We start from the raw sequence: 16,592 nt of genomic DNA, 5'->3' as shown, positions 1-16,592 counted from the left end.
CCTTCCCGTCTTCCGCAGTTATTTTGTCTACACCTAATCCAGCAGCAATGCTTAAAAACTGACATACTTTTACTGAGGTTTCAAAAGCATTCTGCTTCATAGATTAAATAATTATTAAGTCAAACAGATTGTTATCAAGAGTAAATAAGTGTATTTTTCTTTAAAAATGCTCGTCTGTTAAAATTAATCACTACAAGAGATGGTGTCTTAGCAACTTCATATCTGAGGAGAATTCCTTACCAAAAGTGATGAGCGTAGTGACTAGAACTGATTTCCAGCACCAAATAGTACCCTGGGCTATTAGTTACACCCCTTTAAGGGAGTCCTCCACTTGATGCTTAATCAGTATTAATGAGTCGATCGACCCCTGTCCTAAATTGCTCACCTGCAGTTATATGTGCGTATTCTCCTATCTTATTCATTCTGCCGATATCATTGAGTTGCCTCTGTGTGCCTGCCTAGAATATGGTGTGGAAACACAGAGATTCTACCTGTGTGTCCCCAAAGCCAAGTGGTAAAAAGTGTTTTGAGAAGGAAGTGTGGGGTCCGTTTGTCCAGTGCTGCAAGGAGATTCAGTAAGGTGAGACCAGAGACATGACCTTGGGATTTGGCAGCTAGGGGGTCGTAGGTGACCTGAGCTAACCATTCGCAGTGAAGTCGTGGAGCTGATTAGGGGAAACTGGGAAGGTAAGAACTGGTGAAGGGGAATTTTCATTGTGAAGAGGAGCAGGGAAATGGGCCAGTGGCTGGGAGTCATTTGTGAACTAAAGAGTGGTTTGTTTCTGTAAAATCGAGAAGATGCTAGTGTGTGTTTGTACGTTACTACAGATGATCCAGCAGAGAGGGGTAAATGGATGGTACTGGAAAGAGAGAGGTAATTGCAGAAATGGGTGAGACCCACAAGGTGGGGAGGTGTTAGCTTTGGAACGAGTGAAAGAGCTTCACCTTCTTTGCAGGCTTATGACAAAAGCTGCATAGGTCGCTGGGTAGATTTGGGAGTTCAATGGTAGGTATTGAGGAGTTTTGACAAAAGAGGGAAAGAAGTTGTACACAAAGGGAGTGTTGAGTGCCCGTTTGATATTTGTGGACATAGATGGTAAGTGTGTGTGTGTGTGTGTGTGTGTGTGTGTGTGTGTGTGTGCTTCTGAGCAACGTTTGGCTGTTTAGGGGCAGGCATGGAGAAGGTGTTGCTGGAGTTTGTGCTTTACCAGTGCATACAGTAAAGGGAGAGATAGGAGCAGGAATTAAGGGTGGATCTGGAATAGCCATACCTTATGTGGGTTTGTTCCAGGTCCCTTGAGCTCTAGAAACCATATATGTAAAGCAACAAACACCTACAAGTCTACTTGACTTCCTGCTTTTTCTGTCTCTAATGGCTTTAATAAACAGCTTGTCACCTGTTCTAGAAATTTCTGTGAGTCTCAGTTTTGATCTCTTTTCTCCCTCTGACAATTGTGGGTTTTTCTTTTTAGGAAACACTTCAGAGTTAGAAATGGCAGTATCCATCAAATCAACTGCCTCTATCACTGCTTCCAGTGCCTGTGTTCAGATGTCACCTGCTCTATTAAAGTAGCTCCCTGAAGGCCATCAATACTTCTTCCACAGTGTCCCCAAATCATTGTTTGAAGCATAGGACTTTTCTTCTTGATCTTTTGAATAATTAGCTTAAATGACTGGCAGCTGCCAAACAGATAAAATCCAGACTTTTTAGTGATACGCACAGGGCAGCTCACAATGTCTCCAACCTAAATTATTCCCTGTATACCCTCTCCAGACACCCAAGCTGATTGTTGTGGTCCAAGCATATCTTTGTCAGGTTGTTCTTGCTGTCTGGGGTATCCACCTTGCTGTTGCTACCTTCACTCCCATTGTTCCTCATCTGCCAGTGAAAACAACATGTTTAATTCTCTGGGAATCCTACCCTTGTTTTCCTGTCAGGATTAATTGTTCCCTGTCCATACTAAACTAAGATTTTTGAAGGGTGTGGCTGTATTTTTCATCTTTGCTTCCCCTAGCACATCTAACGCTTATCAGCCATTTCATAAATACTTGTTGAATCGTATTGGTTTAGGATTTTATGTGTGTGTGTGTGTGTGTGTGTGTGTGTGTGTGTGTATGTATATATACGTATGTATACATATATATATTTAAATTTATTTTTGGGGGGGGGGAGTGCAAGTGGGGGAGGGGCAGAGAGAGGGGGATAGAGGATCCAAAGCAGGCTTTGGGCTGACAGGCTGACAGCAGTAAACCTGATGCAGGGCTTGAACTCATGAACTACAAGATCATGACCTGAGCCGAAGTCGGATGCTCAACTAAACTGAGCCACCCAGGTGCCCCTAGGATTATATTTTTAACGTGCCCTTAAAAATCACTTTAAAAAAGTTTAATGATATTTCACTAACATATTACCTTAAAAAACTTATTTTAACGTTTATTTTTGAGAGGGAGAGAGACGAGTGTGAATGGGGGAGGGGCAGAGAGAGAGGGAGACACAGAATCCAAAGCAGGCTCCAGGCTCTGCACTGTCAGCCCAGAGCCCGACATGGGGCTCAAGCAGTGAGGTCATGACCTGAGCTGAAGTCAGATGCTTAACCGACCAAGCCACCCAGGCACCCCAACATATTCCCTTTTAGAAATAACTTTTCAATAACCTCTGATTTATTGAAATTTTGGTTAGGAAAAGAATGAGGCTGTACCATAATGGAAGGAAGGAGTCTGGGGGGACGCTCATGAGAAATTGGTACTGGCCAGTTTGTGCAGGAGTGCAGAAGGGGCAAAAATGGTATCTTGTTGGACATCATTTTGCTTACTGCATTAGGTACAGTTAGTTTTGGTTGTATAAAACAATTGCATAAACACAGCAGGACCTACTTTTTTTGTCACATAAAAGAACCCTAAAGGTAGATGGTCCCTGATGGTCTGGTGGCTCCTCAGTGTGAAAAGGTTACAGGCTTTCATCCTTCTTTCCAAAACCTGTGTGTGCACATAGCTTCCACTTTCAGCATCAGGTCAGACCACAAGGTGGCTGCTAAATCACACCTGTCATGTCTGCAGCAGGAGCTAGAAGCGGGAGGGAAGGCAGGAGAACAAAAAAAGTTTAACTTCTATCCGAATCAGATTTCTTGAAACAATGTTTCTTTTTATGTTACATTGTCCAGAGGTACTTAACATGATCACTTCAGGTTGCCCAGGAGCCTAAGACAAGTAGTCTTTTATTCTGTGATGTAATGTGCCCGCTAAAAATAATAATATGTCTTTATTTAAAAATAAATAAGCACAGAACCTGATATGGGGCTCGAACTCATGAACTGTGAGACCATGACCTGAGCTGAAATCAAGACTAAGCCACCCAGGCACTCCTAAAAATATCCTTCTAAGAAGAAGGAGGAGAATGGATGTTGGAGTGGATAATCAATACTTTCTATTACACTTGCTTTCCAGTTTCCCTTCTTAGTTTGTTCATTATCTTTCTTTTCTACATCATTCTAACCCCTCAGCCCTAGGATCATACTCTTCATCAGCTTACCCACACTGCTTCGGGTCTTACATCACCTATAATTTCTACTTGTCATATCTAAAGTTGACTTGAGTCCAGGTATTCCCATGACACACACAGATAAGGTAAAAATATATATTAAAGATTTTAAGACAATGTTGGGAAGGAGTTCCAAATAAGGCAAATAAAATTATGAAACAAACGTGAGCTTGGTTTGACTGCAGTTGATAATATTGAAGGGAGAGTTTAGTTGCAGTTTATCTAAACATATCCTGCGTTAAATTTGAAATAGGGTGGAGGTGTAAATTGATGGAATAGATTGAGATGTGTTAAAGATCCAGTGGGATATATTAAAATGTTACCCCTTCAGGTATTAGTTGTATTTTCTGCTTCAGCATGAAATGTCTTCATCCTGGAAAGCTAACATGACTTTGAGCATCTTTTAGAGCAGCCTTACCCCGTTTAAATCATATTCTGATGGGATACCTGATGCACAGAGCAAAACAGATCTCTAGAGAGGGAGTTCAATTGCTGGATCAAGTTGGGAATTTGGTTGCCATAACGACAGCTTCACAGATACGCTGCACGTATAAGTGCAGGCTTTCACAGTCCTTGGGAAACTGGCATTGGTAGTGTCTTAACAAAGTAAGTAACCTTAAAGAGAAGGACTCTGATGTTTTTGGCTGTAGTAGTACAATTGATAGGTTATCCAGGTCATCTGATGCTTGAAATCTTCAGTCAGGGAATTTGTCATTTGTGATCCTTGGTGTAAATGACTGTGAGTTCACTCTAGAGTTTCTTTTTAGTGATGTTTGGATTTCTCTTGCAAAAGTAAATACAGTATTTCATAAAGGTTTTAAAGTCTGATGTGTGTGTCAATAAAATACTGTATTTTTCTCTGTAAAAAACTGGATTTACTTATCTGCTGCTAAGTGGAATGGAACGCGCAAACCATGTTTGTGCCACGGTCATTTTGGGGGAGGCTTGGTGTGGAGGGATGTGTGAACTACCATTTCACCTGTTTGAATTCAAACTGCCTTTAAATATCTATCAACTATATTTATTTTTATAAAATGCTTATTTATTTATTTATTTATTTATTTATTTATTTTTTAATCATTTGCTTTTTTTTTTTTTTAATTTTTTTTTCAGCGTTTATTTATTTTTGGGACAGAGAGAGACAGAGCATGAACGGGGGAGGGGCAGAGAGAGAGGGAGTCACAGAGTCGGAAACAGGCTCCAGACTCTGAGCCATCAGCCCAGAGCCCGATGCGGGGCTCGAACTCACGGACCGCGAGATCGTGACCTGGCTGAAGTCGGACGCTTAACCGACTGCGCCACCCAGGCGCCCCTTATTTATTTATTTTTGAGAGAGAGATCATGGATGTGCATGGGAGCGAGAAGGGGGCAGAGAGAGAGAGGGAGACAGAGAATCCCAAGCAGGCTTTGACATGGGGCTCGAATCATGAACTGTGAGATTATGACCTGAGCCCAAATCAAGAGTCGACTGCTTAACCGACTGAGGCACCCAGGCACCCCTAAAAAAATTTTTTTTAAATGTTTATTTTTGACAGAGAGAGAGAGAGAGAGAGAGAGAGAGCAGGGGAGGGGTAGAGACAGGGGGAGACACAGAATCTGAAGTAGGCTCCAGGTTCCGAGCTGTCAGCACAGAGCCCAACTCAGGGCTTGAACTCACAAACCTCAAGATCATGATCTGAGCTGAAGTCAGACCCTCAACCGACTGAGCCACCCAGGCGCCCCCCCCCCCCCGCCCCCGGCCTATTTTTTTTTAATAAGAAGCATACTTTCGCTATTGGGAAGACCAACAGAAAATAAGAGTGTTATTAGTAAGAGAAAGATTGTGATATGAAGCAAATCATACATGGTGAAATTGGAATATTAAAATAAAAACTTCCAGTTAATCATAGTTCAGGGTCCCTTTATTTTATTTAATTATAAGTTAAATTATATATATATATAGGTATATATATATATATGCATAAAAGATTACAAAATCATATATTAAAGAAATTGACTTTATTCTATTATTTATTTATTCTATTATCCTAGTTGATTTTTTAACGTACTGAAAATTGTTTAAAAGTACTTCAAGAATTAAGAAATATACTCTCAGCTATTATTTCATTTTATTTCATGTATTATCTTTATATTAGAATTTAAATGAATGTAATGTGTGCTTAAAAACTACCTTCCATATTTATTACTGATAAGAATATTGAGCTGTAAGTTCAAAATATTAAAAAAAATTTATTTCCTTTCGTGTTTCTTGTCACATATCTGTGGCTTTATAGAGGTTATGTGTTTTTTGCAATGAAATATAAGATAATTTCTAGTATTTCATGTTCATATGTTATAGATCTATATAAACATTAAGTAAGTGTATTTTCTTAGTTATTTGGTTATATGGATTTTTTTGAGTTATATTTAAAGGATTATTTTTACTTTGTCTTTTATTGATGTCTTTATGTTTTATAGCTATAAACTGCTTAGTTTATCAGCTTTATTAAGATAATGTTTATTTCTTAATATAAACATCTTCAGATAATTTAAAATATTGAGGCAGTGGTCAAAATCTGTCAAACATTTTCCTCTGGTTTATTTTTGTTATTTTTTGCTTTATTAAGATGAATTTAGAAAACCATCTTAAAGTATTTATACTTTAGTTTTACAAATAGAAAAACTACGAGTATTTCATTTTCATCATTCTTAATCATATATAATACATGATATACCTATGTCTATACCTATATATGTTCTTTATTTATAGATCTATATGTATATATTGCAGAGGTCTGCTGCCATGATAGTTTATATAGTCTAAAGGAATAACTCCTTGTTATTCAGAATCTTGAGACCACTTCAGTTTACCCCTTTGTCATCTGATCTTGATTTTTAACTGACATAATTTTGGAAATACAGAATGAAGAGTTAATTGTGAATAGGGTTTTCTAGGTTTTATAATCATTATCCCATTTAAGTGAATTTTTTTTTTTTTTGGAAGTATGACTGACATCTATTAAGGGAACCTTAAAAAAACTGTTATATATAAATTTGTGTATGGAAACATCCCTCTGGCTAAAGCAGAGGTATTTTTCATTGATTATCTATGTTAGAGTATAAAGTAATTATAGTTCTTCAAAAACAGAGAAGAACTGTCTGATACCTACTACAGCCTGAGAAGTATGAATTTTAATTTTTCTAAGAATGTGCTTGTGGGACAATAAGTAGAAAAGACACTGGATTAGAGTCCTCATGTTTGGCAATAAAGATGGTTAGAAGATAAAATACAAGATTATGAAATGTAACTGACCAAGACAGAGGTTTCTGAAGTGGGCTAGTTAGTCGATTCACCTGGCTGAATGGGTAAAATGGGTAAAATACTGAGACCCAGGCCTAGAGATTTTCCACTACAATGTGTATTGGACCATGCCACTCTCATTTTCAAAGTTTACAACAAGCAAGTGGTCAGTCAGATGTGAACTGAGAGGCTGAGCTAATGACTATGAGACTGATGTATAGCCACTGAAGTTTTTTTTTTTTTTTTTTAAGTTTATTTAGACAGAGAGAGAGAGACAGAGCATGAGTTGGGGGAGGGGCAGAGAGAGGGAGACACAGAATCTGAAGCAGGCTCTGAGCTGTCAGCGCAGAGCCTGATGGCGGGGCTCGAACTCACGGACCACGAATCATGACCTGAGCCGAAGTTGGACGCTCAACCGACTGAGCCACCCAAGCACCCCGATGTGTAGCCACTGAAGTTTTAAGATCAGTAGAATGGGAAGATAGTGGAAGATTGGCAAAGTTGGAACCAAGACAGGAATCCTATCTCAGTAGCCTTGGTGTGTCAAAGCTAAGGGCCTGACTAGTATTTTCAGGGAAATAGAAGATGATGGGTCACATGTCAGTGTAATTTGGAAGGACTAATTGATGAAATTTAAGGACTGAAATTACAGACAAGGGACAAGTTGGAGTAAAAGATTATTCCAATGCTTGGAACTTGCATGTCTGGTAGTGTGATGCCTTTGCCAGCTATAACCAAATCTGGAGGGAATGAAGCTGGTGGAGATCAGAGTTAAATATATTTGGTATTAGGCCTGTTGTGGTACATGGTTTGACAGACAGGGGGAGCCACAGGACGTGTGAGAAGAACCTGGGCATTGAGTCACCTGAAACGCTTTGGAGATGGGGTAGTGTAGGTGTAAAGGTAGGTAAATAGGGAGAATACAGAAACAAAAATGAGATTCTTATAAGGTCAGAAGGCTACAGGGACAGAATTTGACAACTAAGATACTGCTTTGCTGCCCATTTTCATGCAGAATTATCTCATGTCTTGTTTTAAGCAAGCTATGCAACATATTGCCAATTCTCATATTAAATGGTTGTTGGATTTCATAAATTCTATTGAACTTTGTAAATGAGGTAGTTTTAGTCTTTTGCAAAACATAATTTGAAAATGATGGTTTAGGTTCCTTCCAGTTTTCTGGATGTTCTGTCAACATTCATGAACATCTTTTTGTATGGACGTATGTTTTTATTACTTTTTGAATACCTAGGGGTGAAATTGCTGGGTTATATGGTACATGTATGTTTAATTGTATAAACAAGTGCCATGCTGTTATGTATAATAGCTGTAACATTTTGCATTCCCAACAGCTTATGAGAATTCTGGTTGCTTTACCTCTTCCCCAACTCTTGGTATTGTCAGTCTTTTTAAAATCAGCTTGTCCGTGTCCAAAGTTTGTTAGGATTTGATTGGATTTGCACTGAATCTAAAGATCAATTTGGAAAGATTTACTCTCAGTAAGATTGAGCCATCCAACCTGGTATATTTCATAATTTAAATCTTCTATTATTTCCCTTTGCATGGTTAAATACTCTTTTTGTAATTTTTTGTGTATAGGTCATATATGTCTTCATTAAATTTATTCCTAAGTATTTTACTTATTTAAAAAAATTTTTTAATGTTTATTTAATTTTGAGAAAGAGAGAGAGAGAGAGTGCACGAGCAGGGGAGGGGCAGAGAGGGAGACACAAATTCCGAAGCAGGCTCCAGGCTCTGAGCTGTCAGCACAGAGCCAGACGTGGGGCTTGAACTCATGAACTGGGAGATCATGCCCTGAGCCGAAGTCAGCCGCTTAACCAACTGAGCCACTCAGGCGCCCCTAAGTATTTTATTTTTGATGATAAGTAGTAAGTTTTTACTAGTTCAGTCTATAAGGGAGGATCTGAAACAGGTTAAACAATATTTTCAGAGTTGTCTACTTATTGGTAGAATTAGAATAATTAGTTATAAAACAAGATAAAACTAAATATGGTTTTTGAGAAATGTCCACATTTTATTCAGATGAATTAGATTATATGACATTTTATTACTTGATGTCTTTCTAAGAAGTTACATATATTTGTGGGCTTATGCTTTTCCTTTCTTGTAAATGTGGTTTTTTTTTAACTTCTAAGAATTTTATGAATGTGATATTATTTGAGTGACCCCTGAACTATTCTTTTTTAGGTCCTGTCTTTCAAGGACATGCCTCCTATTTCAACTTCATTTCTGGTATATGGCAGATTTGGGGGAGGTTAGTGGCTAGGTTTTGGTGCCATTTATGTAGCCTTTAAAGAATATCAGATGCCTGGTTGCCAATATTTGAGATCTTACTTGATTTTTGAGATCATTTCAGTTTCTTGCTGGTGAGGGGCCAGTTTGAATCATTCATTTGAATTCATCTACCATTTTTCTCATTAACAAGTTACATAGATCTATTTGGTGATTTCTTAATGTAATTGTTCATTTTACCTCTTTAACGAATTTTATGAAAATTAGGTCATTTTTAGATAAGATGTTAGGGCTAAGCTTCCTTGTCTCTTCAACTCATACATGATGAGCTTTGCACAGTGAAATGGTGAACATTTCACAAAGGCCTTTTGGATAAGGCATGTCTACATGCTGAAGGGGAAAGCTGTTATGGACCATAACTTTTATACAAACTGATCAGCTGCCATCTGTGTACAAAGCACTGTGATCAGCAGAGACCTGTTTGTGCCTCTGTGTAGACTGATAGCAGCAGATCAATTTAGCTGAGCTGTTCTGTAGCAGTTGGGTCACGAGGACATAGACACTACCAAAGTGTAGTCATCATCACAGCACTGTCCTTTGCTGGTTTATATTGTGGCAAGAGAGAAAAACTGCTTGCTCTCTTCACCCCAGTACAGCTGAGGTAAGATCCACCTTTTTTCTCTTGAAGGGATAAGCAAGACCAAAAGCAGCCTCTTTCAACTTTTCCCACGTTGTTTTGGTTTAAACGTATGCTAGTTTTTTCCCATGATAATCCCTCAAGCCAGGTATACAATTCAGCATCCCTTTGGTGGAGAGCAATGTGTATAGTACAGCTTAGATAAATTCTAATAACAAAATTGCATTGCTGAGCACATCTAAACATTTGACCTTGGAGACTCATAGGAGAGCAGACATTGCAGATTTCCCTACTTGCCCTTGACTTACAAGAGGGTAGATAATGAATTAATAGAAATTGATAAAAGAGCATCTGTCAGGCAGCCGCTGAGGTCATGAGGCTGGTATGCGGAAACAGTGCCCATACAACATGCGTAACACATAGCTGCAGCCAGGAGGGGTGGGTGGGTCATTGAAGCAGGAAATTAGCCTTCAGAAGGAATGTTGGCTTTCTGCACGAGCTACAGCCGCATGGACTCACTGAGAGAAAACACACAGGGAAATGGGGAGTGCTCATTGCCGCAGAGAAAAGAGCTCAGATAGAAGGTGGCAGTGCTATTGCTGTTATTGGTGCTTCAAAGATTTTGAAGACAGTGCAGGTTAGATTTTTTGTTCTTAAAGGAATTAAAATGTTAAGAGTGTAAATACCAAATGTTTAGTACTTCTCCCATAGTTAAATAGACAACAGGCTACTGAGGAATGAACAGAGAGGAGAAAACACAGCTTATGAGGCCTTTGCTTGTAATTTTTTTCTTGTGCTCTCTTTTAAGCAAAGGTTAAATGTTGAGATTCGTGGTGGAGCAACCCACCTCTGTTAATTTGTGCAGGGTGATGATTGTTAGAAAATTTATTTCTAAATGAGCCTTGAAAGAAATTGAGAGACTCGTAAGTGTGTAGTTTTCTCAAATAGTTATTTCTGAAATAGGATCTTGTTAAAGGCCATGCTTTAGAAACAGTAATTTACACACACATGTAACTTATATGTAGTATACTTGGTGTGTGTATGCTTTTGTTTTAAATACTTGTAACCTTTTTTTTCCCTTTTGGTTAAACTAATGAGCGAGGACAATATTTTAAAAGCTGAAATGCATTTTTATGGTAATTTTTCAGATCATGTTCCTTTTATACTTCTATCAAAATTTACTCTTGTTATTCTACTGATTGAGAATGGGATAGATGGCATCAGCAGTTACTTATTAGATTTTTTTCCCCTCTAAAGTTAATTGCTATCCTTCTATTTAAAGGCAGTGTCATATGAATACACACACACACACATATATATATATATAACACATATATATGACACACACACATATATGTGTGTATATATATGTATACACACACACACACACACACATATATATATATGTATGTATTTGGTGAGCCCTAAATAAGTAGATTGATTTTGATTTAGGAGCATCAGTTCAGTCATTTTATTTAGATTCTTAAGGAGAAAAGTGACATTTAGTAACTACTTATCATTGTCCAGAAATAAGGTATGAAAAATTGGTGTTTTTAAAGTATTACATTTTAAATCATTTTATAAATTGGGAATGCCCACCAGCATAATCTCAGTTTGATTGCTGTGTATTCCCTCACTGGGTATAGCCTGACATGAACAAGTTTACATTCCAATACTGAGGAATTGCATTCCACTGGGCAGTTCTGACGTACGACAAGAATGTGGAGGCCCATACAAAGGGCAAGTTTGGGGACACTGATAGAAGAAGCTTCTGTGTTCAGCAACTGCCTTTCGTGGAAACTTACACTGGTGTAAAGTACCCTTGACTCAACTTGGGTGGGGAAAATGTGGTCACAGAAAGTTAGGACAGGACAGCCGTACCAGAGAAAGATCCTGCAGTACCCTGCCTGGGGTATCATTACCAAAGGTATTTATGAAAACTAGGTAAGACTTTGTATTTTCAAACATTTGTGCTTTCTTATTGTGGGTCTTGAACTTGAAAGACAGTTTATCAAGCTATTAAAATTGTGTCTATTTTACGTTATGTAGAAGACTAATTGATTTTAGTAATTTTTGTCTGAATATTTTTAGTACTGTAAAGTCACTGCATTTTGCACCTGTAAGAAATATTGAAGTTAGCTTACTTCAATTTTACAACAATTTGTAATTCTTCATTTTAATTTTTTTCTGTACAAAAACTTAATGAGGATGAAAATCTGGATTGTTAAATGGTTTTTGGAACAACCATCCCTAAATTAGTTGTACTTAGGGAATATGAGCATTTAGGAATAACCTTGTTATGCTGTAAGTGGTCTTTATAGCAATCATTTGTGTGAATTTAACATTTTTTTTTTTTTGTAGCTCAGAGAACCAATATATCAACCAAAAGTAAACCTGCGTTACTTTTAGTTGTCTTTTATAGTTGTTTAATGTAAGATTATAAGGACATTCTGAAATTACATTGAGGTTAATAGTTGAAAGCCAAACTATACAGTGTATTTATACAGAACAGTTTTAGAAGGATTTAAAATAGGCTCTAGTAATTAACTTTTCTTACGATGTAGAACGAGAAAACTGTCAGCATTCTTAAACCACATGCAGCACACTTCTTCATATCTCCCTCTTTCTTTCTGACTTTATAGCCTCTTGTGAAAGGCTGGTTGGTATCTAGTATAGAAAGGGCGAACAAGTTTTTAAATATTCAGGCCCAGTCTCATTGATAACTGTTACCTACATCTTTCTTGCTTTTGAAAATTATTATACATATGTATTTGTATTTATGTGTTTATATAGAAAGACTGAAAGTATTAAAAGAGAGGAATTATTTTTTAAAAATAATTTTAATTCAAGGTTTAAAAATAAGCAGTGTCACTTTAAAAATTAAGAAGTTTAAACTTCAAAAATATCATTGTTTATCATGGCATGTGGTATTATGAGTGCCGTTTCAAAGAAGCAGATGTTCTACTAGTTGAAGTTCTGGCAGCAACTGCCTGGAGAAGCTTGGTTTTTATAGATTTGACATTCAGATCTTGGCCTATTCCAGGGTAACCCTCAAGCTCTTGATGGTCATTTGTAATTTTGCTGAATTTGAATTGCCTTCTGAATTATAAAAGCTGATTTGTCTTTTTCACTCAACTAGGCAGTGAGTGAGCCTAGCCAATCTCCGAGAATCTATCTTGTAATCAACTTCTGCTCTCCACTTGTCATTGGGTTTATGCTTTATGGGTAAATATGATACAGTATAGCAATATTCCTTAGGAGGTCTGGGAGTTTTTCCTCATAAATGGCAAGCTTACCAAGACTAGAGTTTATGTTATTGAATGTGGAAGAGGGCTATAGCAGAAAGCAAGAGAAAGGGCAAGGTCAGTGAAGTATGACAGAATCCTGTATTATGGAATCTGATTGTGATTTCAGGCATCTCATTTAACCTTCCCTTAGATAGGTTGGCTTAGTTTCTTCAATTGTGAAATAAAAATGGAACTAGAGAGGCAGTTCTTACGGGGTGAGTAGGAATGCATTGGTCACATGTATTATCACCTGAGGGCTCTATATAAAATACAAATGTTTGACGACCTTTGAATGTAGTACCTTGGATTATGGCTGAAGAAAAAAAATGCCAAGAAACCCTGTACTATAGGATTTTCTAAGTTTTGTTTTTTTGTTTTTGTTTTTTTAATCTCTGAAATTCTACAAATCTATTTTGGTTTTGATGTACCATTGTAGGAAGCAAATATGACAGTCTTTTTATTAAACTCATGGTACTCACTCTTCTGTCTGTATTCACAACTTCCCTGTGACTCATCTTTTGCAGAAGATACATAAATTCTTACATGCACACTATATAAGAATGGGGGCTTATATCTAGTGAGTGTTTTATAAGCTCTGTATTGATCACAAAGTTTATTTTGATTCTGCTCTATGGGTCCAGTGAGTATTTGGAAGAGGAATAGGAAGCTGAATTGTGGAGATGGGGCTGGGGTGGCAGTACCTTCAAATTTATGGCTAGCAGTAAAATAAAAATAGGGTTAATGCTGGATGAAAAAAGAATGTAGGTAGTACAACTGACTCTTCAGAAATATTTCAGTGACACTTATTTGCCTTCTCCCCATTTCTTCCTAGTTCCACTTTCACCCACAACTTCTCTCACTTCATTGCTAATTAATGTAGAAAAGAGGTCAGTTCCAGGCCTGTCATTGGTATAATTCGGTCATCAAAGTTAACTCTTTCTTTGTTCTAAGATTTGCTATTATGTGATCAAAGTGGTATCTCTACATTTTCTTATTCAAGTCCCAAATTTTTGCCAAGAAACCCAACCTTTTTATCCTTACATAAAATATGCCATTTGTTTGTTTGTTTGTTTGTTTATTTATAATCTCTACATCCAACATGGGGCTTGAACTCACAACCCCAAGATCAAGAGTTAGATGCTCCTCTGAGCCAGCGAGGCACCCCAGGTATTTTAACTATTTAAGGTTTATGACTCAATGGCATTAATTACAATCATACTTGTGCAACTGTCACCACTACCTGTTTCCAAAATTTATGTTCCGTAGCTCTGAACAGAACCTCTGTAACCATTAAGCATTCCTACAACCCCCAATAATCTATAGTCCACTTTCTGTCCTTATGAATTTTCCTGTTTTATATATTTCATATAAGTAGAATCTTACAGTATATGTCATTTTGTGACTGGTATGTTGCACTTAGCATGATACTTTCAAGGCTTATGCAGGCTGCAGCATGTATCACAACTTCAGTCCTTTTAATGGCTGAATAATATTTCATCGCATGTGTTTATCACGTTTTGTTTACATATGTTTAATATGTTGATGAACATTTGTTTTGTTTATACCTTTCGGCTATTGTGAATAATGCTTTAGTGAACTTGAATGTGCACACATCTGTTTGAGTCCTTGTTTTCAGTACTTTTGAGTGTTTATCTAGGAGTGGAATTGCTGGGTCATATGGTAATTCTCTGTTTAGCTTTTTGAGGAAGCACCAAACTGTTCCACAGGGACTGTACCACTTTATACTCCTACCAGAAAAATATAAGAGTTCCAAGTTCTCTGAATCCTCTTTAAAACTTGATATTTTTTAAAAAATTATAACCATATTAGTATCTCATTCACATCTATCATCAGGTGTGAATTGGTATCTCATTGTGGTTTTGATTTACTTTTCTTTAATGATTCAGAATGTTGATAAGCTTTTCATGTGTTTATTGGCCATGTGTATACCTTCTTGGAAAAAGGTCTAGTCAGGTACTTTGCTCATTTTTTAATTAGGCAAATTTAATTTTTTAATTTGTCTTTGTTGTTGAGTTGTAGAGGTTCTTTATATATTCTGTATATTAAACACTTCTCAAATGTATTGTTGCAAATACTTCCTCCCATTCTGTAGATTGTCTTTTCAGCTTCTTGATAATGTCCTTTGATGCACACAAGTTTTTAATTTTCCTTTTGCTGCTTGTGCTTTTAGTGTCATATTTAAGAATCCATTGCCAAACCATAAAACAGACTCTAAACTATAGAGAACAAACTCCCGGTTGCTAGAGGAGAGGTGGGCAGGGGGATGTGTTAAATAGGTGATGGGTATTTAGGAGGGTTGTGATGAGCACTGTATGTATGTTTAAGTGATGAATCACTAAATCCTACACCTGAAATTACTACTACACTGTATGTTAACTGACTGGAATTTAAATAAAAACTTGGAAGTAAAAAAAAAAAAAAAAAATCCATTGCCAGATCCAGTGTCATGAAGATTTATCCCAGTTTTTTTTTTTTTTTTTCCTAAGAGTTTTGTGGTGTGGGCTTTTTAAATTTAGGTCAGTGATCCATTTTCAGTTAATTTTTATATGTGGTGAGAGGTATGGGTTCAACTTCTTTTTTTCTATGTGGAAATACAGTTGTCCCAGCACATTTGTTGAAGGGACTGTTCTTCCCTCATTGACTGAGCTTGGCACCCTTGTCAGTATCAGTTAGCTATAGATATATGGGTTTATTTCTGGACTCTCAATTTTGTTTCATTGGTTTATTCATCTGCACTTCAGCCAGTACCACACTATTTTGATAACTATAGCTTTGGTGTAAGTTTTCAAATCAAAAGTGTGAGTCCTCCAACTTTGTTCTTTTTCAAGTCTGTTTTGGCTAAGTAGGCCCGTTGCAATTTTGTTTGCAAGAATTTGAAGATTGGCTTTTTGGGATTTTGATAGGGATTGCATTGAATCTATAGATAGCTTTGTGTAGTCTCTTATAAGACTTCATAATTAATAATAAAAAAATGCATTTGATAGGACTAATTGTCCATTTCTGCAGTGGTACCAAGAAGCATTTGGAGCAGAATACAGTCACATAGCTTTGAAATAATCCTTACCGATTTATGACTTTTCTTTCTTTCTTTCTTCCCTCCCTTCCCTTCCCCTCTCCTTCACTCTTTCTTTTAAATTTCTTACTTTTCTTGAAACCCTTAAGGATTATAGGTATATTTTTTAAGTTGCCCATGTTCTTATTTAATTTGTATCATTTATAAATTTTCTTAAATCATAATTTTAGAAACATTTAAGTTTCCAACTTTCAGCTGCTATTAGTAAGACTGAAGAAGTGTTTAAATTTGTGCCTTCTGATCTTACAAAAAGTCCTTTGGAATTCCTTAATTTTTTTTGTTGGGAACTTTTCAGTTCTGTGTTTTTCCCCTTAGAAACTTTGCTAGGAGAATGCTATATCATAGGTTTTACATGGTTTGCTATAAGAGTAGGTATAGTAATTTCCATTTTTAAAAATTACTTCCTAGTGTATTCATCATTTTGAGGTTTTTGTGTACTATTTGTTATTTATTATGTTAGTACTTACTGTGCTAATGCTTTAAAGATGTCTAGATTTCATGTA

At 36.9% G+C, this 16,592-nt stretch overlaps 1 protein-coding gene across 8 annotated transcripts in view; it reads left to right on the top strand.

The window, feature by feature from the left end:
* The window catches only part of RAPGEF2 (Rap guanine nucleotide exchange factor 2), a 247,027-nt gene that overhangs the window by 105,650 nt on the left and 124,785 nt on the right, over positions 1-16,592 (top strand). The window contains exon 1 of one of the 8 annotated variants that reach the window (XM_030312820.1): positions 10,194-10,345. The exons of 6 other annotated variants lie outside the window; for them this stretch is intronic. Coding sequence is in view for 1 of the 2 variants with exons in the window: in XM_030312819.1 (XP_030168679.1) it covers positions 11,642-11,652 (11 nt within the window). In the remaining variant the exon portion in view is untranslated. Of the gene's footprint in view, positions 1-10,193; positions 10,346-11,421; positions 11,653-16,592 lie in introns of those variants that run through there. One more of the 8 variants, XM_030312819.1, reaches the window with a different exon arrangement.

The sequence above is a fragment of the Lynx canadensis genome, chromosome B1 (genome assembly GCF_007474595.2).
Source record: "Lynx canadensis isolate LIC74 chromosome B1, mLynCan4.pri.v2, whole genome shotgun sequence".
Lineage (NCBI taxonomy): Eukaryota > Metazoa > Chordata > Mammalia > Carnivora > Felidae > Lynx > Lynx canadensis.
Note: the sequence above shows the minus strand (reverse complement) of the source record. Positions and strands in the feature narration are given on the sequence as shown.